The 25674-nt window shown below is 42.0% G+C and overlaps 1 protein-coding gene across 1 annotated transcript in view; it reads left to right on the top strand.

The window, feature by feature from the left end:
• The window catches only part of nfkb2 (nuclear factor of kappa light polypeptide gene enhancer in B-cells 2 (p49/p100)), an 86633-nt gene that overhangs the window by 31954 nt on the left and 29005 nt on the right, over positions 1-25674 (top strand). Inside the window, 15 exon segments of the mRNA XM_084321639.1 lie at positions 5381-5423; positions 5627-5699; positions 10732-10772; positions 11164-11262; positions 12325-12479; positions 13087-13199; positions 15901-16059; positions 16483-16587; positions 16745-16833; positions 19804-19942; positions 21364-21475; positions 21477-21499; positions 21836-22036; positions 22752-22893; positions 23993-24107. Of these exon segments, the coding sequence (XP_084177765.1) occupies positions 5381-5423; positions 5627-5699; positions 10732-10772; positions 11164-11262; positions 12325-12479; positions 13087-13199; positions 15901-16059; positions 16483-16587; positions 16745-16833; positions 19804-19942; positions 21364-21475; positions 21477-21499; positions 21836-22036; positions 22752-22893; positions 23993-24107 (1609 nt within the window).

Genomic DNA, 25674 nt, shown 5'->3' with positions numbered 1-25674 from the left:
AAATTCACGATGGTACACAGCAGAGAACATATTGATTTCCTAGACTTACGGATATCAGCTGACGATGAGGGAAACCTGAACACTACTATCTTCCGTAAACCAACAGACCGTAATACTATTTTACATGCACAGAGTCATCACCCGAGACGTATGGTAGAGAATATCCCATACGGACAATTCCTGCGCCTTAAACGTATCTGTAGTGATCCCACAGACCTAGAAAGGAAGGCAGATGAAATGAGTAACAGATTTGAAGAGAGGGGATACAAGGCATCAGTGGTGCACACAGCCAGAAATAAGACAAAACATGTACAGAGGGAAACTATTTTGGAATCTGACAAAAGCGACACCCCTGGTAACAGAGTCACATTCGTTTCAGAATATAGTACTTCATCTCAAGTTGTTAAAAACATTATTGACAAACACTGGAACATACTCAAATGTGACCCTCTTTTAAAAAACATTTCTTCATTACCACCAAGATTTTGTTTTAAAAGGGGAAAAAACATAAGGGACGCTGTAGTCAATTCTATGTATAAATCCCCTGTAGTAAGTCACTCTAACTGGCTAACAGAGCTGTGTGGTAACCATCCATGTGGTCGATGTACCCATTGTTCAAACACTATGAAAACAAAAGTTTTCTACCACCCACAGTCTGGGCAGGAATATAAAATAAGGGACCTTATTAATTGCAACACCACTCATGTGATATTCATGCTGAAATGCCCTTGTGGTAAGGTCTATGTTGGACAAACAAAACGAAATTTGAAGGTGCGAATAGCAGAACACAAGGCAGCCATTAGGAACAACAATATGGATTATGCCATTGCGAGACACTATAAGGAGAGAGATCATGGTTCCACAGCCTCTCTAAGGTTCATTGGAATCGAAAGAGTCACCCTACCACCGAGGGGCGGTAATATAGTAAAGCTTCTCTTACAAAGGGAAGCGTACTGGATTTTTACTTTGAATTCTGTGGAACCCCATGGTCTAAATGAATCCCTCGAGCTGAATCCATTTTTGTAACCACTATCCGTTCTGTGTAACCTATATGGGTGTGGTTTTAAGTCTGTTTTAAACTATTTATCAGGTCTAATGACCTAGGTATTTGTCACTTCTCTCATATTGCTTTATTATATATAATTTTCAAAAATGAGTCTGTGTATGTATGTGGTATCTAGGCATTTCTATACATAAAAGTGATATGTATCCTACAAAATGATAAAATTTAATGTGATAATTGAGTAGCCAATGGGCTTGATATGTTAAGATTTGTCACTTCTCTCATTTTGTATTATATAATTTTCAAAAATGAGTATGTATATATGTGGTCTCTATGCATCATTTTTATACTAAGAGTTGTATGCATTACATCCTGCAAAATCATCAAATTAAATGTGATAATTGAGTAGCCAATGGGCTTGATGTATTACGATGTGGGGTGGAGCATGCTATACATAATGATGATCATTGATGACACCTGCTGCATAGCACCTGAGGAAGCGACAGCGAAACGCGTTGTGCAAACAATAAATAAGCAAAAACGAGTCCTGTGGAGTGTGCGGTCCCTTCTTTCCTTTGAAGGTTTTCTCCTTTTAGTTTATATATATATATATATATATATATATATATTCTTTTTTATTTTTAAAAATAATTTTTGTCTATTCAATCTGTTTAAACCAATGGGGGTTGTTCTGAAGGTCCAGATTAACACTGAAAGTCTGCGTTTATTATTTTGTATAACTTATATATTGTTTATATAAGATATATATTTTCACGTCATCTGTTTACCTACCAGTATTCATCATTCGCTTATTTGTATATGTTCCACTCTTAACGCCGTAGGCAGAGTGAGCGCATGCGCGGGCTTGCTAGGACATGCCTGGACATACACTACTATCACCGACATCTAAGAAGGGAGATCCCCCCTTGAACGGCCCTTCTAAGGTTTCTCTCCTCCACATTGCCTGTGGAGCTTTTTTTCCCTATTGTTAGGTTTTAGTGAGTTTTTCCTTACCTTCGCGTGGGGTATGTCTGGGAGTGCTTGCATTCTTTCATTTATTTGCATTCATCTAAAAAATGTTTGGACCCTATGGTGTTCTTGTTCTGTTCTTGACTTATTGTTATGTTGTCTTCTTGACTTGTTTAAAGAAGACCTGTACGGCCCATGGGGACATTAACGTGTGTTGTTGGGCCCTATAAATAAAATTGATTTGATTTGAGTCTGAGAGAGAGAAGTAACGTTTGGCGCAGTTGTAAACAGACGAAAAAGCAACGTATCGTTATAGAGAGCCGAACGGCTAATTAGATACAACCATAATATTGGCGAGCCACTATTGGCACAGTATAGTGACTTGTGTAAGCGAAGTAACGTGGAGAGACTTATAGTTGAACCCAGCGACGTTCTGGATCTAACTACTTATTGAAGACTTCCTGCGGGTTAGCCTAGCAAAGGGGCTAACTAGCTATCACCCATGCCAACGGGCTTTTGGACTAATGGCTATTAATCCTGCCATCGGGCGCTAGGAATACAAGGACCGGTCCGTACGAGACCCTTTCCTCCCCAGCAGGCCACGTGAGCGGATCGGCGCGGCCGAGAAATCCGCTCTTCGCTCTTTAAAGCTTGGTCCGCTCCGCTAATCGCTCATGTTGACCCCGCCCCCAAGTCGCTCTCCGCTCGCTCACCACTCACCTTGAATCGAGCGCTCCCCGCGCCAGATCGCTCGGCAGATTTTTTATAATTTTTTTGGAGCATGGTGTAAATTAGCTCAAACTACAACAGTCTACACCCCCTGGGCCCCTTAACAATTGTTTGTATTGAGCCGCATTGTAATTGTACCAATTCTGCAATGTTAAATAACGTTGTTTATCCATTCACTAGCTCTATTAAGCAATGATAGCTAGCCGAGCCATAATGCTATGGTCGCTGCCATTAACGTTAGCATGTAAGCTAACGACAACAACAATGGCGTCGATACTTTTTCTAACAGGAGTGAGTGACAAAGCCTGAACAGGATATCACAGGTTCACCCTTCTCATTGGTTGAAAATGGCCTTCATGTTTGTACATCGCCATCTGTTGCTTTGGCATTGTACTACATGTATATTAACATCAGTGTTAAACCACTGTGAGCGGCCTGGAGTGGATTGGAGCGAAGGAGAACTCTCGCTCCGGACGTCACGCCGACACATTTTAAAACCCACTCCTCGCTCACGTCAAAACCGCCCGCTCCGCTCACGCTCCGATCCGCTCACATGCACTGCTCCCCAGCGACGACCGGATTATCCCAAGTGTGTCTGCAGCTCTCTGGAGTAGGATCTCCAGAGAATTACCGTCTCCATCCACCATCTTGCTTTTCCCCGTGCAGTTCGCTCCGTCTCACTCCATTCAGAGCTCCAACGGTCGGGTACCCGTAGTACAGGAACTATCGTTACCTCGGACATTGTGGCATTGATATTATAGTAGTAACCGGAGATCTGTGTTTATATTCGATGTATGTTTTTTCTATTAATATTAAAGTGATTGTTTAACTTGGTTTCACTGTCCCCTCGCAGTTAATGGAGTGTCCGCCATTTTGTGTAACTATACTGTCTGGCTAATTAATATTCTAGTAGTGGTCTAATCTAAACATTTAAATACAGTCAGGGTTGTGTAGCCCCTTAGCTACAGGGGTTTTCTTCACAGTTGCAGTTAAAGATTAGGCTACACTAATATTATACTATAAGACGTCACCATCACTTTCATACCAACCGTGCCCTTATTGGATTATTTATGTTGACCAAACTGTGTGAAATGTGTTATATTCATTAAAGAAAGTTGATTTAATAAAAGAAAAAGACTCATTTAATCAGATTAATCACTTTAATATATATTTTTTTTTAAGTAATTTCTTTTTTTTTAGACATTCGAAGCTTCGTTCGAATACTTCAATCGAAGCTTCGAATGTTAAAAAATGACATTTGGTACAGCCCTAATTTGTACCCATTCTACAATCAGTTAACACATTGGTTGCCAGCCGGATATGACGATTTATCGCTTGGATGCCAGCACGTTAATCAATGGGAGGACGAGCACATTTGCGAGCGACTAAACTATATCTTAAATTAAATTGTGTCTAATACACCCATCCCTTATCAATGACTTGCTTGCAGTCAACATGTACGAAACGGATTGTTTTTTCATCAGTACATTTCCGTTTTATACCGTTTTGAATAAGAGTATAGTTTTGAAGATTTCTAGATTTACTGGAATACACAAAACACATTGTCATTTTCCGGCTGATTTATGAATCGTTTTCAAATAAATGCTAGATTATCGAGAGTATGGCGGTCGGGTGGCGTAGCGGAGATTGCGCTCATCACCAATGCAAGAGGCTGCGGTCTCGACTCCCGGAGAGTTAGCGGGAGGGAAGTCGTGGGTGGTAATCTGGCGTTGTGGACAGCGACGCCTACAGGTCAGGTCTGGGCGCCTGCTCAGCGAAAGGCAGGAAATGGTGAAGGCAGCGTGACCTCCCACGCGTTACACTTCACCAATGAGAGTCCTCGCTGCCAGGTGAAAAGAGAGCCGCTGGCTGTCTCTGCATGTGTCGGAGGAAGCATGTGGTAGACTTCAGGGTTCCCTTGTACCGACCAGTAGGGGGAACATGCGCACAACGACCAGGTAGGGGAGGGGGGGAATTGGCATAACGACTAAATTTGGATGGGGAGAAAAAGCATAGAAAATCAGGCAGTATCGAGAGTATTTGTGTTCTTATGCACGATACAAAAGCGGGCTGAAAAATAATTTATTCGTGCCGCGCTCAGCGCCTAACACCACACACACACACTCACACACACACACACACACACGTTGTGAACGCTGTGAAAAACAACTCTGATTAACCCAAAACTGGTAACATAGATTCCTTACCTCAGATCAGATGTTCTGCAAAAATATTAATCCAATTCCTGATCGCCATTCCAAATAGTGATCGCGTTTATTGATCCAACGTTATAGTCCGAAATGCATAATCAACGCTGCTCTGAGGGTCCTCAGTCAATCTGGTAACCCGACACTGCTTGCCAGAGATGGGAAAACCCTGGACCGGAGTTTTTCTCTGATGCACTTTTTCACTCAATCCAATCCAATGATGTGCATTACCATCCGGGAGACGATAGGGGGCGGTAGAGCCATTCCCAATGATAACGTCAGGCTGGACGGATGAAAAATGAATGGATATCGCTAATAAAATAAATAACGATTAAATAACGAGAAATCTCGTTATTGGCAACCAACGCATGGCGGCCAATAACGAGAAATCTAGTTGTTGGCAACCAATGTGTTAATAAAGCTTTCAATCAATCTGTTAGTCATCACACCCCTCTCCCCTCTTGTCTTCCAGGATGACGGAGGCTCAATACAACATGAATCCATATGAAAATGAGGTGAGTTGTTCTGGACGTTATAGGTGCAACAGTGTTCAGCATCTGTTTCATGTTATAATAACATTGTGGATTAAAGAGCATAACTAAAACCTGTTCAATAGTTTCTTACCGGATGGTCCAGACCAGATTCATTGAAATTAATATGAAACATGAAAAGGTTGGATGTAAAATGTATTATTATTATTTATTTTTTATCTCCTCAGTTGCTTATGAATTTGACGACATATGACTACATTCCCCCAGTGGACATCAAGATGGAACCCTATGTTGAAACAGGTACGCTGCCAAGCGTGTTAAAATATATTCAAGCAGCCAAGTCAGACCTTCTAGATCCAACACTTAACTCTTTGACTGTCACGCTGTTTTTCCATCTGTGCTCCCTGGCGCCAGCGTTTTTTTTTTTTTTTTTTACCATTTTCACGATGTTTGCAGACCCATCGTATATTTCTATATTATAGCTATGGAGACAATAGTATGGCTCATTTGAAAGGAAATATGTATACTCCAACAGGGAAAGTTCTACATACCTTCATTCCTGCACTATCCCATGCTAAAAATCGTCCCGTTTCAAAATAATCCAGTTCCGTTTCCTGGAACGCGAGATATGACGTGTTTTGTGCGCATTTCGTGCGGGTTGCTCGCCTGACACCTATATTATTTCCAGGGGGGGGGGGGGGGGGGGGGGGGGCCTTCGTGGAATTGTTTTCTGACGCTGCGGTCATTACAAAGGCATGTTTTATGATGGGGTTCGGTAAAATAGACGTTACCTTTGTCAGCAGGTCCACCAAAACCCTGTCCACTCTTGCTCCGAAGTGTCTTTGGTCAGAACAGGAACAATAAATAACGTTAGTTGGCCCTGGCAGCACCGTTAGCGTTACATCCAAACAGCCTGTTTGAAAATACTAGAATCCAACATAGTCTGGTGAAAACGCACCTTATCATCCATAAGTGTGATCGTTTTGTCCTCTTCATAATAATCTCCAATAGTTGCCGGTACCAGTTGCCTCTGGAGTGCTCTCCCGGCGGCGACTGCCGCGGAGCGTTGAACAGAATACGTTACCGCCTCGGCCGGTTTGACTATAGTATTTTATTTTTATGATTTACCAGAAGTGCTGAGTCCAATGTAGTCTGGTGAAAACGCACCTTATCATCCATAAGTGTGGTCGTTTTGTCCTCTTAATTTGTTTTGTCCACATAATAATATCCAATAGTTCGCGATCGCCATTGAAGGTACCTCTCTATCCACTCCTGCTGCCTCTGGAGTACTCTCAACTCCGGCGGCGACTAATCCTGCCAGCGTGAGTGAGCAAACTAGCCCATTTCAAAAGGTAGGCGATACTGCCACCTATCAGGATTCGATCATCATTTCAATTCCAATTCACTCAGCGCTACCAGGATCACACAAGAAGGTCCGGCTGACTGTTTAGTATAATAATAATAGAAGGGGGGGGGGGGAGTATTTAAGTTTTTGGCGGCCAAAGCATGGCTGGGAAAAACTAGTACCGGTATACTCGTTTTTGGCACCCAATGAGTTAATAGAGGGATATATGGAATATACTCGGGGTCCACATCACAGAGAAGCTGGACTGGGGAGTGCACACTGGCCACGTGGTGAAGAAGGCCCAACAACGCCTCTACCACTTAAGACATTTGGAATGGGGCCACAGATCCTCAGGGCCTTCGAAAGAGGCACCACGGAGAGCATATTGACAGGATGCACCACCGCATGGTTTGGAAATGCCAACCAAAGCGACTGCAGAGCACTGGAGAGAGTAGTGCGAACGGCCGAGAAGATCTGTGGAAGCAAACTACCCTCCATAGACAATATCTTCACTGAGCGGTGCGTCAGCAAGGCACACAGGATTCTGAAAGACCCCAGCCACCCCAACCACAAACTGTTTGCGCTCATGCCGTCTGGCAGATGGTACCGGAGTCTCAGATCCACCTCCAAAAGATCTCTGAACAGCTACTTGCACCGGGCCAACAGGCTACTGACTGAGAGACTCTGAACCATCATGGTCACGTACAAAATGTCTTGTTAAAGTTATATTGTATAGCATTATTTAAAGTCTATTTGTTGTATTGCAATGTATTGTATTTGTATGTATATAATGTATTTCTTTTATGTATATAATGTATTTTATCAAACAAGTATTGCAATGTATTGCACACTACTACGGTTGAGGAGCCAAGGAAAACAAGCATCTCACGTTTTCGGAATGTATGTACATTCTAAAAGCTGTGACAATAAATCGATCTATCTATCTATCTTTTGTGCTCCACGTTAGAAGGAATAATGGTTGCTATGAGTTGATAGATGATAAATATAAGATAAGATATTCCTTTATTGATCCCTTGGGGGAAATTCGGGGCGTCATAGCAGGAGTGGGGAGGGGAGGTACAGGTATGGGCAGGGTAATAGTAGAAACATGTGAATATAGGCAATCAAATTGTATCTACATAATTATATATATATACATATTATACAAATCAAATTATGAGAAAAATAAACGGTGTAAACAAAGGTGCATATAAAGGTCTGTATGCCTTATCAGTTATATAATATATGTTACAATTAATATAGGCAATAAATCATTTGAATCTGAATAATACTATGAGTAAAAGTATGGCATAATATATGTCATACGTTGTAGTCTGTGCATATAAGTTGTAGTTCGTGAAATATGTGTAGTCATTTGATTGTCTTATTACTGGATCTTTAAAATGAGGCGTAGTGGAGCACAGTACATTTACATTTAGTCATTTAGCTGATGCTTTTATCCAAAGCGACTCACAAGTTCTGTACAACAAGTCAGCAGGAAGGGTACAACTCTTTCAGCTGAGTAACAATGTTCATCAAACAGTGTTGAAACAGTACAATGATATTCTTAGACTAAACCCTCCACTTATTTTTGTCTCGATATCCGTTTTGTCCTCGATGTCTCTTTCTGTGTCATCTCCATTTTGAGAGACATATATATATATATATATATATATATATATATATATATATATATATATATATATATATTAAGGCTGTCAATCTATTAAAATATTTAATCTGATTAATCACATGATTGTCCATAGTTAACTGTGATTAATCGCAAATTAATTGCAAATTGATCGCATATTTTGTATCTGTTCTAAATCTACCTTAACAGATCTTTTTCAAGTTGTAATACTCTTATCAACATGAGAGTAGACAAATGCTTGCTTTATGCAAAAAAAATGCATGTTTGTTTATTTATTGCCACAATGAGAAATACTGTCCAGAATCTTCAAGTAACTAAGATGTGCAAACTGCATTGTAAAACAAAATGCTGAAATCATGAAAAAATTCAATAAAAGCCCAACAAAAAAAGAACAGATGGGCATACCAATTTACTAACTGTAACATTACATAGTAATGATTACTAACACAGTAGTGTGTTGAACTTTACACTTGAATATTCATCCCCATGTTTTGGTTTAAGCAGCCATTTAACACAAAAGGATGACCCTCATGCATTGCAAATTTGCATTAAATTCAAAACAAATAACAAAATAACTTAAAAGAAAATAATAATTTAAAACGATGAATAAAGTGCATGAAATAATAGGGGAAAGAAAAGGTTAGGAACTTCTTACATTCACCCACACAAGGGCTGAGGAACTCGCACCCCCCGCCCCCCTCTTTCTCACACTCTCCCTGCCCTCTTTCTCTCTTGCCCCTTCCTCATCTCTCATCTCTCTCTCTCTCTCTCTCTCTCTCTCTCTCTCTCTCTCTCTCTCTCTCTCTCTCTCTCTCTCTCTCTCTCTCTCTCTCTCTCTCTCTCACACACACACTTTGAGTCAGAAACAAACATAGTGCCGTTAAAATCATTTTGCCTCAACTCATTGACTGCCACGCTCTTTCCCCATCTGGCCAGCTTTTTTTGACCATTTTCACGATATTTCACGATCTTTGCGGAGCTATTGTATATTCTATATGATAGCTATGGAGACAATAGTATGGCTCATTTGACAGACACTATTTATAGTCCAACATGTAAAAAAGTTTGTTTCTACAGTAGGCCTACATACCATTGTTCGTTCACAATCCCGAGCTAAACATTGGCCCGTTTCAAAATAATCCAGGCTGGTTTTCTAGATTGTGAGATAAAGTGTGTTTTGTGCAGCATATGCGCAAATCTCGTGGCTGCTCGCTTGAAACCTATATTATTGCCAGGTCAAAGTAAACACATGACCTTGTTTCTTTACAAAGCCGGGGGGGGGGGGGGGGGGGTTGTTTTCCGACGCTGCGATCATACAAACGCATGTTTTATGATGGAGTTTCGGTAAAGTACACGTAAAATAGACGTTACGTTTGTCAAATGATACGCTACCATTATGTTTCTTCACAAAATCATCGTGGGGGGGGGGGCGCTAGTTTTCCCGACGCTGCGATAATACAAATGCATGTTTTATGATGGAGTTTCGGTAAAGTACACGTAAAATAGACATTACCTTTGTTTCTCACTTCGAGTCCAAAAGTGTCTTGAATCGGAACAGGATCAATACATTATAACGTTAGGTAGCCCTCATCCGTTGTCTCCTTCATCTGCTCGGGCCAGACTATAGACGGAGCCGAATAGGTTTCCTCATCGGTTGGTTTGATTATAGTTTTTTTTTTACGTTTTACCAGTAGTGCTGAGTCCAACATAGTCCAACATTGTCTGGTGGAAACGCACCTTATCGTCCATAATCATCATCCATATAATCCATTTAGTCTTTTTCATAATATCCAATAGTTTGCTCTAGGCGATCGGGATTGTCGAACGTGTCCTGCTCACTGCTGCTCGCAACGAGTCCCTAGTTGTTTGGGTGCTGTGGGGCTGGCACTAAGCTGGCCCATGCATGTTCATAAGGTAGGCGATACTGCCACCTGGCGGGATCCAATCGTCATTGCAATTTCAAGTACTCAGATGAGTCACCATGGTCTGCACGGCTGTTTTGAATAGGATTTTTTTTTTTATCAAAACCTGAAATAGTCGGGTTTGGCACTCAACGGTTGGCGACGAAACCCGACTATAGACGGGTTTGGCGCAGAATGAGTTAATACCGCGATAACTTTGACAGCCTTAATATATATTACACTTACAAAAGGGACATTTTCTTCTGCGTCTATACGATGGGTGATTGAGTGCGTATTCTCGTTTTGAAGCCAACGTTTAAAGATTATGGTTTTACTGTATATCTACTCTAGAAACTCAACTCAATGTTTCACGATGAAAAGCTGTAACTCGACAAACTCTGACAAGGCTGTGATTAACATGCGTATCCTCTGCAGCTCACGGCCCCTATATTCAGATCATCGAGGAGCCAAAGCAGGTGAGTCCAAACGTCACTCTCTATTAACAAACGGTGCCACTAATAATCCTACTACGTCTGCAGATGGAGTCATTGTGTAAGAAGGGGCTTTTCCTCCTGATTTACATAATGATATGTCATCGCCGGCACTGACGCTTCATTGTGATCCGATGACCTTTAACTCCAGTAGGGAGTGGTAGAAATTCCCTTTCTGTTTACAGGTGAATGACCTTACACTCATGTCATGTGGAATTCTCAAATCTGTTGTAAATTGGGTTGTTTACTACTTTTCTACACATGACCTCTGGAAAACCGAAGATTCGGGAAGTACTGTATCTGTTACAGTAACCGGCTGGCAACGATAGAGGGGGATTAACAAGTTGTGTGTGTCTGTGTGTCTGTGTGTTTCCAGAGAGGCTTCCGATTCCGCTATGAGTGCGAGGGTCCATCTCATGGAGGTCTGCCAGGGGCCTCGAGTGAAAAGAACAGGAGAACATACCCTACAGTCAAAGTGAGTTATCTCTGTGATAGATAGATAGATAGATAGATAGATAGATAGATAGATAGATAGATAGATAGATAGATAGATAGATAGATAGATGGATAGAAAACATGTTGACAGACACACATTACAAACATGTTGACAGACAAACATTACAAACATGTTGACAAACATTACAAACATGTTGACAGACAAACCAGGCACGTGCACACATAGAGCCCAAGGGGTGCTTGAGCACCTGCCCTTTTGAGCCTTGTAAAAAAAGTGCCCTTAAAAAAAAAGAAAAAACATCTTTTTTTTTTACCGTTACGCATATAGACTGCCCTTCCAACTGAAAAATGTCAGGATAGAATAAAAATATTAGGTAAAGAGAGAGAGATGCCCCATATTCCATTGCAGTTTGCACGGCCTCCTCAGCGTGCCTCTCCGCGGACCTATATATTTTATGCATAGCGTGGGTGGTGATGATGATGATGATAGAAACCGCTGTGGCCCATACAGTTGAATGCTGGACTGGTATTACACTCGCTGAGGGACACGAAGAAGTCAAGTCCGATGGGATTTGGGAATCTCAAATACAAATCGGGATTGGAATAAAAAATGCATTTATATTAAACAATACAGAATTTACAGCACTTCTTGGGGTCTGTAGGGTAAACACTTATTCCCTCCCCCCTGAACATTTATGGAGATGTATGGGCCTTCTAAGTCAGTGATAAAAGTGTCTTTCAAGGATAAGTGATATATTTATTTGATCATCAAAACCCCCCAAAAAGCATAAAAAGGGAGGCCCCCCCCGCCCAAAAAGGGCCCCCAAAAAGAACACATACAGGTATAGTGCCCGTTTCAGCCTTTGAGCACCTGCCCCTCTAAAGTCCTGTGCACGTCCCTGAGACGAACATTACAAACACGTTGACACACATTACAAACATGTCGACAGACACACATTACAAACATGTCGACACACAATGGTTTTTGTGTGCTGGTGTTTAATTTGATAATATACCATGATATGGATATCAAGTGGTATCATCTAGCTGTTGTCTCATCCTCCCTGTTCCTCTCTCTCAGGTCAGTAACTACGTAGGTCACGCCAGGGTCGAAGTTCAGCTGGTGACGCACACAGACCCGCCCTGCGTGCACGCCCACAGTCTGGTGGGGAGGCAGTGCGAGACAGAGAACGGCACTTGCAATTTGGACGTGGGCCCTAACGACCTCACTGCATCGTGAGTATCCAAGGAAACCAAAAAGCTGTCCGATCGTGTCACATCTCATTCTCTTTTGAGATTCTATTGATGTCCTATTGATGTTTCCTGCAACTAAAAGTAACTCCTGCTCATCGTGTTCCTCTGGAGAAAATGAATTGAAAACTGTGAAATGTGATGTGAAATATGAGGAAATGTATTGAAAACCATACAATGTGATGTGAAATAATGAGATTTTTTGTGATGTGAAATATGAGAACATTTATTGAAAACTGTGAAATGTGAAAATATGAGTTTTTTTTGAAGACCATAAAATGTGCTGTGAAATATGAGAAAATGAATTGAAAACCATAAAATGTGATGAGAAAATGTATTGAAAACCATACAATGTGATGTGAAAATATGAGAAAAAATTTATTGAAAACCATACAATATGATGTGACATAATGAGATTTTTTTTAAAACCATACAATGTGATGTGAAATATAAGAATTTATTTTGAAAACCATACAATGTGATGTGAAATATGAGAAAATGAATTGAAAACCATACAATGTGATGTGAAAATATAAGAAAAGTACATGCACGTGGTTAATGCTCAGTGTTCTTCTCTCTCCGGCGTCTGTAGCTTCAGTAACCTGGGCATCCTCCACGTCACAAAGAAAGGCGTGGTGGAGGTGTTGACTAAGAGGCTGAGAGACGAGAAGAGACGACAGAAGGGGCAGCACTCTCATTTCACAGGTGCAGTAGTGTCCCCTTAACCCTTTAATCGCCGTTGACGCTTTCAGCGTCATTCCCCGCCATGCTTATTCTGCCGATGACGCTGTACAGCGTCATTGATATCAATATTTAAAAAATCTGTGATCGAAATCATATTTCTCCCCCGGAGACATTATATGTACTGGTGAGCCCCTGTCAACTCTCTAACGGTTCAAGAGCGCCATCTGGTGGCCGATCGGCAGATCGCCCAGGACATAAACAGGGAAGTGGACGCTGGTGCTCATTTCAATTTGGTCCGATCACTCGCTATAGGTCCCGGGACTCGAGCTCGACACAATGGATATCGATCCGTTGCCAATAACTCGATAAACAACATGATTTGGACGTATATACTATTATACAACCTGGAAATGGATCGGGTATTTCTATATCCCATAATAGAAAAAATTCTGTTCCAAGCTCATCTCCCAACGGCGCGAGGAAGCTACGGTGAGTTTCAGCGTTATTTTGTAATGTCTTCTATACTAACTGCTCCAATGATCATATCACCCACACTAGATGAATGATATAACGTTGCCCACGGAATTATAAACGACCCCCCGCCCATCCGGTCATCATCAGATCATACGTAGATCATTCTAGAAGTACGTCCATTTGAAATTTTTTATCTTGCGCCGATTGCTATCAAACTGTATACAATCATCAATATAATGCATTTGGGGCTATAAATCACGTTCTGGAGAAAGCTGCAGAAAACGATAAAAACATACTTATACTTTAGACCGTATTTTAGTATGAATATGTGAATGAAAAAGTATAACGTTGCTACACCCTGAACAATAGATATAGGACTTTGAATGGGCCATGGTAATGTCAATTTAGCAATACAATTTAAAAAGTTATAGCCCTGCAAAGAAGGGGAACTTCTCCATGTTAAATACGGCTGGCGAGGGATGGTAAATTATGAATTTAACCCCGGCGATCAAAGGGTTAACTGGGACAATGTCTCTTTATCTTTTGCTGGCTAGGAGGACGTTGCTCATAGCCAGGGGCGTAGCTGTAGATTCTGGGCACCATGAAAGAATGTATTTGTAGGCCCCCAGTGAATGCGAGCGCGCGTAAGTGTGCGAGAGAATTTTCTTTTTTGGCCATTTATTTATTGATGAAAACGCATAATATGGTTTTTACCTATACATTCGGATCAGCAGTTCAGCACATGCACTGTTGGTGGGTGAGCCTAGTAAAGGATGTCGCATTTGGTTCATCTTCAATGAATGGACCAATGCAATAGTCTACCAAAGCCCCCCCTCTCTCTATATATATCTCACACACACACACACACACACACACACACACACACACACACACACACACACACACACACACACACACACACACACGCACACACACACTTCAGAAACAAACATAGTATCAATGAGCGCATCAATAATACACCTGAGTGATGTCAAGTAAAAACAAAAAATGTCTTCTTTTTTGCTGCTGGCCAGTATGACTTACTACTAGGGGTGTAACGGTACACAGAAGCCACGGTTCGGTACGTACCTCGGTATTGGTGTCATGATTCGGTACGATTTCGGTACAACCGGAAAAAAATATTTATAATTATTATTATTAAATAGAATGATATTCTATAGGCTTGCAGTGGTAGTCAGTGATACTGGTGTCATTCTGTGTTCAGGCATCTAATGAGTAAATGAATTGCCTACTGCCCCCTTAACAACTTATGCAACAACTTGCAGAGACTGAAGAAGACTAGAGAACAGATGACATGTTACACAACAATGGCAGAGGACTTATCAATATTTTGGATTTAAACACAGTAGCAGCAACTGGAGAGGAGCTCAGATGATCAGTCCAAAAGTATGTAGTGCTTTTCTTTTCTTTTTTTCGATCAGCTGTGACTGAGAAAGTCCGCGGAGAAAGTCAGCGTGTGTGTGTGTGTCTTTCCATTGGTTACCATTATTGGGCGAACAAGAAAACTAAAGAAAACTGTAAAACTTTAATGACCCTGCTGGCTGCTGGGTTACAAACATAACAATTGGTTTTGTTTTAGGGACACCTAGGCTGTGTAGTAAACGGGAGCGGACTGAGGAGGGGAGAGCCGAGTGCAGAGTGTCAGTGCGCATTGTTAATTTTTTCTGTCCGCTTGTCAGTGTGCCTAAGCAAGCTTCAACGTTTTATTCATCATCTACATTTGGCAATACAAGCTTAATATTCAACGTTAAAGATCAATGTAAGCCAGTGTAAAGTGAAGTAAAGATATTGAGCATAAATTTGTAAAATGTGCAACCCTAGTTCCACCTAGTGGTATGAGACGTATTCTTCGTATGGCTGCGCGTACCGCACCGTGAAGCCCGTACCGTAACATTCGAGGGACAAATATACGTACCGTTACACCCCTTTTTTTTACACTATTACTCAGTAGTACTAATTTATATATTTTATAAATAATCACCTGTACATTGTATATTACTATTGCACTTTACTGTTATATTTCCACTGTGGTTGGATGCCAAACCTCTTTTCGTTGTACTGTACTTGTGCTGTACGATGACAATACATTAATCTAATCTAATCTAATTAATTTAATCAAATCTAATAGAATAGAATAAAAAAAAAATATATATCAAATGATATTCTAAAACTCGAACGACCTTTGTTAAAATATGTCCTGTCTGTTCTTCTTGTCTCGCTCCAACAGAGACGGAGGAGGTGGCTATATTGCGAGAAGCCAAGGAGCTGGGCAAGGTGATGGACCTCAACGTCGTCAGGCTGAAGTTCACGGCCTTCCTGCAGGACAGTAACGGGGGCTTCACCAGGGGCCTGAAGCCGGTGGTCTCCAACCCCATCTATGACAGCAGTAAGACACACGCTGCAGCCTCTGGCCTCCTATAGACCTGTTCGCCGACGACTACATGACAAATATGTGCGCGCAGACCACCAACAACGGGGCAGACTACAATATATTTGCATTTGTTAGCCATGCTAGCGATCTAAACAATCAATCCATGCCAAAGCTAGATATGTAAAAGGTGAAAGACTCCCACTCACAGCCATGCTGATTTGGCAAAATTACATCCAGCCGTTTTTTTCGTTTGAACCAACTTTTAGTCAGGGGAGTGCCATGGTTTCTCCATAGAGCCCTGTTGTACTTCTTTTGGTGCAGCAGCTCGCGCAGGTCCGGGGTAACTTAGTCACGTGTTGGTATTGCTGATATTGCAGGATAATAATGTGGGAAACACCATTTTTACAGATTGGCTTTGTTTTGTTTGTTGATCACCAGAGTCCCCGAACGCCTCCAACCTGAAGATCTCTCGCATGGACAAGACGTGTGGCTCAGTGCTCGGTGGGGACGAGATCTTCCTGCTGTGTGACAAGGTCCAGAAAGGTGAGGCGATATCAGCTAGCTGATCTCACAGCATGGTGGACGGTCACGGTGATCTCACAGCATGTGGGCGGTCACAGTGATCTCACAGCATGTGGACGGTCACAGGGATCATACTGGAGGAGGTCCTGGTCCCATCGCTGCCTCTTCTGTATTTCAGACGATATCGAGATCCGGTTTTACGAGGAGGACGATGAAGGAGGCTGGGAGGCTTTTGGTGACTTCTCACCAACAGATGTTCACAAACAGGTGTGTGTGTGTGTGTGTGTGTGTGTGTGTGTGTGTGTGTGTGTGTGTGTGTGTGTGTGTGTGTGTGTGTGTGTGTGTGTGTGTGTGTGTGTGTGTGTGTGTGTGTGTGTGTGTGTGTGTGTGTGTGTGTGTGTGTGTGTGTGTGTGTGTGTGTGTGTGTGTGTGTGTGTGTGTGTGTGTGTGTGTGTGTGTGTGTGTGTGTGTGTGTGTGTGTGTGTGTGTGTGTGTGTGTGTGTGTGTGTGTGTGTGTGTGTGTGTGTGTGTGTGTGTGTGTGTGTGTGTGTGTCAACCTCAGCTCTGAACGACTCCCACTCCTCTTTCATTCATTGACATCAGTGAGATAGAATGACTGTACATCCGCAAAATACAACCACAGCATTGATTTAGAAAACCAATGGCAGCGCTATTGAGAAAACGAAACAAAAACACTCGTTTGAAAAGAAAAGAGGATTCGGTCGTCAATCATCAGAACATTAGTGGAGTATAGACTTGCAGTAGCTATAATCCAACATGGCTTCCTTTTGCCATAAGTCATCGTATGGCTTCTTCGTTTATGTTTGCAGTACTGTATGTACTGTCCCCTCACCATACATCTATACTGTATGTACTGTCCCCTCACCATACATCTATACTGCAGTACTGAATATACTGTCCCCTCACCATACATCTATACTGCAGTACTGTATGTACTGTCCCCTCACCATACATCTATACTGTATGTACTGTCCCCTCACCATACATCTATACTGTATGTACTGTCCCCTCACCATACATCTATACTGCAGTACTGTATGTACTGTCCCCTCACCATACATCTATACTGTATGTACTGTCCCCTCACCATACATCTATACTGTATGTACTGTCCCCTCACCATACATCTATACTGTATGTACTGTCCCCTCACCATACATCTATACTGCAGTACTGTATATACTGTCCCCTCACCATACATCTATACTGCAGTACTGTATGTACTGTCCCCTCACCATACATCTATACTGTATGTACTGTCCCCTCACCATACATCTATACTGCAGTACTGTATGTACTGTCCCCTCACCATACATCTATACTGTATGTACTGTCCCCTCACCATACATCTATACTGTATGTACTGTCCCCTCACCATACATCTATACTGTATGTACTGTCCCCTCACCATACATCTATACTGCAGTACTGTATGTACTGTCCCCTCACCATACATCTATACTGTATGTACTGTCCCCTCACCATACATCTATACTGTATGTACTGTCCCCTCACCATACATCTATACTGTATGTACTGTCCCCTCACCATACATCTATACTGCAGTACTGTCCCCTCACCATACATCTATACTGTATGTACTGTCCCCTCACCATACATCTATACTGCAGTACTGTATATACTGTCCCCTCACCATACATCTATACTGCAGTACTGAATATACTGTCCCCTCACCATACATCTATACTGCAGTACTGTATATACTGTCCCCTCACCATACATCTATACTGCAGTACTGAATATACTGTCCCCTCACCATACATCTATACTGCAGTACTGTATATACTGTCCCCTCACCATACATCTATACTGTAATAATACTGCAGTACTGTATATAATGTCCCCTCACCATACATCTATACTGTAATAATACTGCAGTACTGTATATAATGTCCCCTCACCATACATCTATACTGTAATAATACTGCAGTACTGTATATAATGTCCCCTCACCATACATCTATACTATAATAATACTGCAGTACTGTATATACTGTCCCCTCACCATACATCTATTCTGTTTATTTACTTTTCTCATATTTTTCTCAGGACCTCTCTCCTTACAGGATCTCCATTTAATCTCTCCCTGTATTTCCTTGTTCTTTATGCACTCGCCATCCCTCTACTGAAATCTGTCTCAAACTGAAAAAAACATTTCAACTACAACATCTTGTTGATAAACATGGATTTAGTTTGAGAAATGGGATAGTAGGGAAGTAGGGATACAAGTAGGCATTTCAGACCCATCGTATATTCTATAGTATAGCTATGGAGACAATAGTATGGCTAATTTGAAAGGAAATAGGTATACTCCAACAGGGAAAAAAACGTTTAGTTTTACATACCTTCGTTCCTGCGCTATCCCATGCTAAAAATTGTCCCGTTTCAAAATAATCCAGTTTAGTTTCCTGGGCCCTATTCCAAATGCTATATTCATAGGGTTTGACAATAATTACACTACTGTCGCTATTTTACAATGAACTATAATGAATTACGGGTAATACAGAACATGCCAGTGTTGAAACTAATGCACGGAAGCTTATTTCCGCGTTGCAATATTCATATTCTACCACCAGGCGGCAGGTACGCACGGTCGGAGCTGTGCGTAAATATACGCACAAAGTCAAGCACACGTTCAAATTGACTTTGCTTAGAAATGATCGTACGCACATATCTGTGCGTACGCACCATTGATAAATGAGGGCCCTGGAACGTGAGATATGACGTGTTTTGTGCGCATATGCGCATTTCGTGCTTGTTGCTCGCCTGATACCTATATTATTTCCAGGTCAAAGGTAACATGACCATAGTAGAATAATTCTAATCACAAAGCCACCATGGGGGGGGGGGGGGGGGGGGTCCCCTTGCGGAATAGTTTTCTGACGCTGGGATCATTACAAAGGCATGTTTTATGATGGGGTTCGGTAAAATAGACATTACCTTTGTCAGCAGGTCCACCAAAACCCTGTCCACTCTTGCTCCATTTTTGCGTAAAATGCGTCACACCAAAAGACAGTGTGAAAGATCTAAAAGTGGAAGTGCCAAAATATACCTTGTATATTAAGAAAACTAATATTATGTTATTACTTAGTTTATCTATAATGTTTCCTCTCCTGTTCAGTATGTAGATTATCTATAATGTTTCCTCTCCTGTTCAGTATGTAGATGATCTATACTGTTTCCTCTCCTGTTCAGTACGCCATCGTCTTCAAGACGCCGGCGTACCACAGCACAGAAATCGAACGTCCCGTCACAGTCTTCCTCCAGCTGAAGAGGAAGAAGGGAGGAGACAGTAGTGACCCCAAGCAGTTCACCTACGTGCCTCAGGTCCAAGGTGAGCCACTGTGATGTTTACAAGTCATACATACAGGTCCAAGGTGAGGTCATAGGTCATATTTACAAGTCATACATATAGGTCATATTTACAAGACATTAGGGCTGACCCCTATTAGTCGAATAGTCGACTAATCGATCGAAAGGAGCCGTAGTCGACTGCCAACCTCTTAGTCGAATACAAAAAAATATATATAATAATAATACATTAAAAATAATTGTTTATCATTCTTTCCAAAAGAAAAGAGGCCTAGAAGCGTGGCTAACGCTAATGGCACACATACCAGAGGCTAACTGCCTAAGAAAACAGGCACAGAGGCACTGAAAGAGGATTTCTTCAGACATTAAGCACCCCCACAGCCCAAATGGAATGATAAAAAAAAAATAAGAAATCGGCTAATTTCGGCCAATCATAGTCGACTATCCAAATCCTTAGTCGGGGACAGCCCTACAAGACATACAGGTCCAGGGTGAGTCGCTGTCATATTTACAAGTCATACATACAGGTCCAAGGTGAGGTCATAGGTCATATTTACAAGTCATACTGTGTACACTACATACAGACTGCTTACAAGAAGGGCAGGAAGCTGACCCTTTCCTCAACCAGCTGCAGCTCCAGGTTGATTAAATATTTCACCAGGCAGTATAATTTCTTATCACTTGGTTGTTACACCGTATATTGCACTGTATATCACACCTGTCCTGTTGTCCATATTGTTATTGCACTTTACTGTTACATTTGCACTCTGGTTGGATGCCACATTTATTTTCGTTGTACTATACTTGTATGATGACAATACATTTGAATCTAATCTAATCTAGTCTAGTCTAATCTAGTGTGAAGTAGAATAAACAGACTTTCCAGCCACAGCTATGATTTACCAATATTTGTCTGGTGGCCACTAGCACTAATGTCAAACTTTACTTAGAAGCTTAGAAACATACTTAAAAACATCCGTCTTTTTTGTGGTTCTTTTTGTGCTTTCAGTAGTGTCTTTGACTATACAGCACCTCCATGAACGTAAAACCACAGCGTGGAGCTGGTGAATGTTTGTTGTGAAGGTTCCAGTCTCAGTGGAAATAGTAGCAGCTACTGTTTATGACTCTGACTCACTAGATGTTGAGCACAGTTGCAAAAGCAGGGAAAATAAACTCAAGTGAAATTGAAACAAATACAAACGTTTTTTGGGTGAAAATCTGCCTCCCCTCTTCCTCTTCTTCACTTCCTCTCCTTCACTCTTCTTTCCATTCATCTCTCTCTCTCCCTCTCTCTCTGCTTTCACTCAACTCCTTTTTCCACTGCTTTACCTCCTTCCTGCCTCCCCCCCTCCCTCCTATCTCTCCTCAATCTCTCTCTCTCTCTCTCTCTCTCTCTCTCTCTCTCTCTCTCTCTCTCTCTCTCTCTCTCTCTCTCTCTCTCAGACAAAGAGGAGGTGCAGCGTAAGAAGCAGAAGCCGTTGCCGCACTACGACTCCTGGAGGGGGGGAGCAGGGAGAGGGGGGCCAGGGGCATTCGGAGGAGGAGGAGGAGGAGGGGGGGGGAGGAGGAGGAGGTGGAGGTAAGGATCGGTGGGTGAATGGATGTGTGCACAACTAATCAGCTAATTCTCCTAATTACATGTATTATCACATATATTGCATGTACAGTATCTCCTTCACTTTCTAACATCTTCACTTCATGTACAACATCTTGGAGAAGCTCCAGTGAGCTGCCCAGTACAACCAGTCTGACACTGTTGACCACTAGGAGCTGCCCCAGTACAACCAGTCTGACACTGTTGACCACTGACTAGCTCCACTGGAGCAGTTGAGGGTTAAGTGCCTTTGCTCAAGGGCACTTCAACGGTGGGGTTTGTATGTTGTGCGTGTTCAAAGTGAGTTCTGTGTTTCCTCAGGTTTCCAGTTCAACCAGCAGCTGAACGGAGGAGCAGGTTTCTACACGGGAGCCTTCACCGGCTATGGAGGAGGAGGGGGCGGGGCCCAGATGTCATGCCCCGCCCCTCAGACAGAGGGTACCCAGCAACAGACAGAAGGCGCTCAGCAACAGACGGGACAGACGGCCTCTCCTCTGCAGCAGCAGCAGCTCCTTCAGATAGGTAAGATACTATATATACTGGAGCTATGTTTAATACGTTGGTTTAACCACAAGAGGGTATTTAGCATCAGGCACACTTTCTACCAAATGTCACAGAACTGCTATTTTAGAAGACTTGCCTCAACAGAGAACGTAAGTTTACGTTTACCGTGGTTGTGTCCAAAATAGCTTGTTGCTAGAAGGACCCCTCAATATAATCAGCTTGGGTCCTGGAACTGAAATCCTTGAACAATGCTCATTCTGTCATCCTATGTCATTGTGTCATTATAATGTCATTCTATCTCATTCTCTGTCATTATAATCATGTCATTCTCTGTCATTATAATCATGTCATTCTCTGTCATTATAATGTCATTCTCTGTCATTATAATGTCATCTGTGTCATTATAATGTCATCTATGTCATTCTGTGTCATTATTATGTCGTTCTGTGTCATTATAATGTCATTCTATGTCATTAAAATGTCATTCTATGACATCTTATGTCATTCTATGTCATCATATGTAATTCTGTCATCATGTGTTTCTATGTCCCTCTATGTTCTATGTCATTCTAATGTCATTCTGTATCATTCTGTCATTCTATGTCAACCTATATGTCATCCTGTGTCATCCTATGTCATTATATGTCATATGTCATCCTATGTCATCCTGTGTCATCCTATGTCACCCTATGTGTCACTGGGTAAATAAGGTTGTTCTCCTGGTTGTTTGCAGCTGCCTCGCTCCACAGCAGGGCCACCCAGACGGCCAGACAGACGGCTGGAGCTCTTCTCCAGTACTGCAGCACCGGGGACGTCCGGGTCCTCCTGGCCATGCAGAGACACCTGTGCGGCGTCCAGGACGACAACGGAGACACGTGAGTCTTAGAGACACTCTCATGTCTGTTTACCATGAACTGATTTTTAGGGATGCTCGATATTGGCTTTTTTTACCGATACCGATATACCGATATTGTCCAACTCTTAAAGGATAACTCCACTATTTTGGGAAATTAGCTTATTTAACATCTTCCCTGGAGTTAGACAAGAAGATGCATACCTTTTTTGTCTCTGTGCGTGCATTTTAGCTTTGGGAATAGATGCTCCGTTAGCATAGCTTAGCTTCATCACTGGAAGTGAGGCAGGACAGTAGCCTTACAGTGCCTTACAGTGTATTGCAAGGTCTGACATTGACCAAACGTGATATGCATGACCTTGGTGGGCTCTAGGTCAACTCCTGAAAAGGGGGTCAATGTCAGACCTTGCAATCAAAAGTTAGGGGCGCACTGAAATTATGGCAAGGGTTATTAGCCCCCTAACTTTTGATTGCAAGGTCTGACATTGACCCCCTTTTCAGGAGTTGACCTAGAGCCCACCAAGGTCATGCATATCACGTTTGGTCAATGTCAGACCTTGCAATACACTGTAAGGCACTGTAAGGCTACTGTCCTGCCTCACTTCCAGTGATGAAGCTAAGCTATGCTAACGGAGCATCTATTCCCAAAGCTAAAATGCACGCACAGAGACAAAAAAGGTATGCATCTTCTTGTCTAACTCCAGGGAAGATGTTAACTAAGCTAATTTCTCAAAATAGTGGAGTTATCCTTTAATTTCCGATACCGATATCAACCGATACCGATATATGCAGGGTTTCCCCCCAAAAAATGGAATAATTTCAGGTAATTAACATTACATATTATGCATACTTTTGACAATAAATAAAATCAGAATTTGTTCTTACTTGCTTGCCTGGGTAAATAAAGGTTATAGAAATGTAAAAAAAAAAAAAAAACGATACAGATATTTTTCGATATCACATTTTAATGCCGATATCGGCCGATAATATCGGTAGGCCGATAATATCGGACATCCCTACTGATTTTAACAATAACCTAAAACCCCTTTCCAGTAATGTCAGAAGAGGGATATTCATACAGTCTGCCGTGGTCTGACGTCATGTCCTTTGCTTTCCCACAGTCCTTTGCACCTGGCGATCATCCACCAGCAGCCCAGTGTGATGCAGCAGCTGATTCACACTCTGGTCAGCAGCCAACAGCACAGAGTCCTGAACACAGCCAATCACCTCCAACAGGTAAAACACCGTAACTCAGCCAATCACCTCCAACAGGTAAAACACTGTAACTCAGCCAATCACCTCCGACAGGTAAAACACCTTAACTCAGCCAATCACTTCCGACAGGTAAAACACCTTAACTCAGCCAATCACCTCCGACAGGTAAAACACCTTAACTCGGCCAATCACCTCCGACAGGTAAAACACCTTAACTCAGCCAATCACCTCCGACAGGTAAAACACCTTAACTCAGCCAATCACCTCCGACAGGTAAAACACCTTAACTCAGCCAATCACCTCCGACAGGTAAAACACCTTAACTCAGCCAATCACCTCCGACAGGTAAAACACCTTCACTCATTGAACGCCACGCTGTTTTCCCATCTCTACTCAATGGCGCCAGAGTTATTGACCATTTTCGCGATGTTTGCGGACCCATCGTGTGTTCTGTATTATAGCTATGGAGACAATGACCTATTTGTTTACACTGCTTGTGTTGTTTTTACTACCTGTACCCCCCCCCCCCCTTCCCCCATGCTGCTATGATGCCTGAATTTCCCCAAGGGGATCAATAAAGGAATATCTTATCTTATCTTAATAGTATGGCTCATTTGACAGGCATTGTTTATAGTCCAACACTGACAAACTAATTAATTTGTACATACTGCAGTTTGTGCACTATTCCACGCTAAACATGGAACGCCCCTTTCCAAAATTATTCAGTATTTTTTTCTAGATCGCGAGATATGACGTGTTATATGCATATGCCCAAATCGTTCGGGTTGCTCGCCTGAAACTCCAAATATTTCCAAATCAAAGGTCTATACTAGGGATGTCCGATATTATCGGCCTACCGATATTGGCATAAAAATGTGATATCGGAAAATATCTGTATAGTTTTTTTTGTACATTTATTTAACCTTTATTTACCCAGGCAAGCAAGTAAGAACAAATTATTATTTTATTTATTGTCAAAGTATGCATAATGTGTTAATTACACGTTAGAGAGTTACAAGAGATATGTAATGTTAATTACCTGAAATTATTAAGTTTTTTGGCGGGGGAAACCCTGTATATATCGGTATCGGTTGATATCGGTATCGGAAATTAAGAGTTGGACAATATCGGTATCGGTAAAAAAGCCAATATCGAGCATCCCTAGTATATACCATATATATATATATTATGTTTCTTCACAAAATCATCAAGTGGGGGGGGGGGGGGTCGTTTTAACTCGAAGCTGCGATCGTTACCGAAAGCATGTTTTAGGTTCGGTAAAACACGACACTGTGATCGATACAAAAGCATGTTTTAGGTTCGGTCAAATATACCTAAAATAGACCTTACCTTAGTCAGAAGGTACTCCAAAATGAATAATCCCAGTCGTCTCATCGTGATCGCAATTACTCGTGTATATTGGGCATGGCTATCATACAGGAAACAATAGAAACACAAACACCTGTGGCGCAGTGGGCAAGGTGCTCGCCACTAACGCAGGAGATGCTGGGTTCGAGCCCAGCTCTCAGCGTTGCTTCCGGCTTGGCTGGTCGTTCATACTAACACAATTGGCAGTGTTAGGGGTGGG

This window comes from Notolepis coatsorum (genome assembly GCF_963971535.1).
Source record: "Notolepis coatsorum genome assembly, chromosome: 9".
NCBI lineage: Eukaryota > Metazoa > Chordata > Actinopteri > Aulopiformes > Paralepididae > Notolepis > Notolepis coatsorum.
Note: the sequence above shows the minus strand (reverse complement) of the source record. Positions and strands in the feature narration are given on the sequence as shown.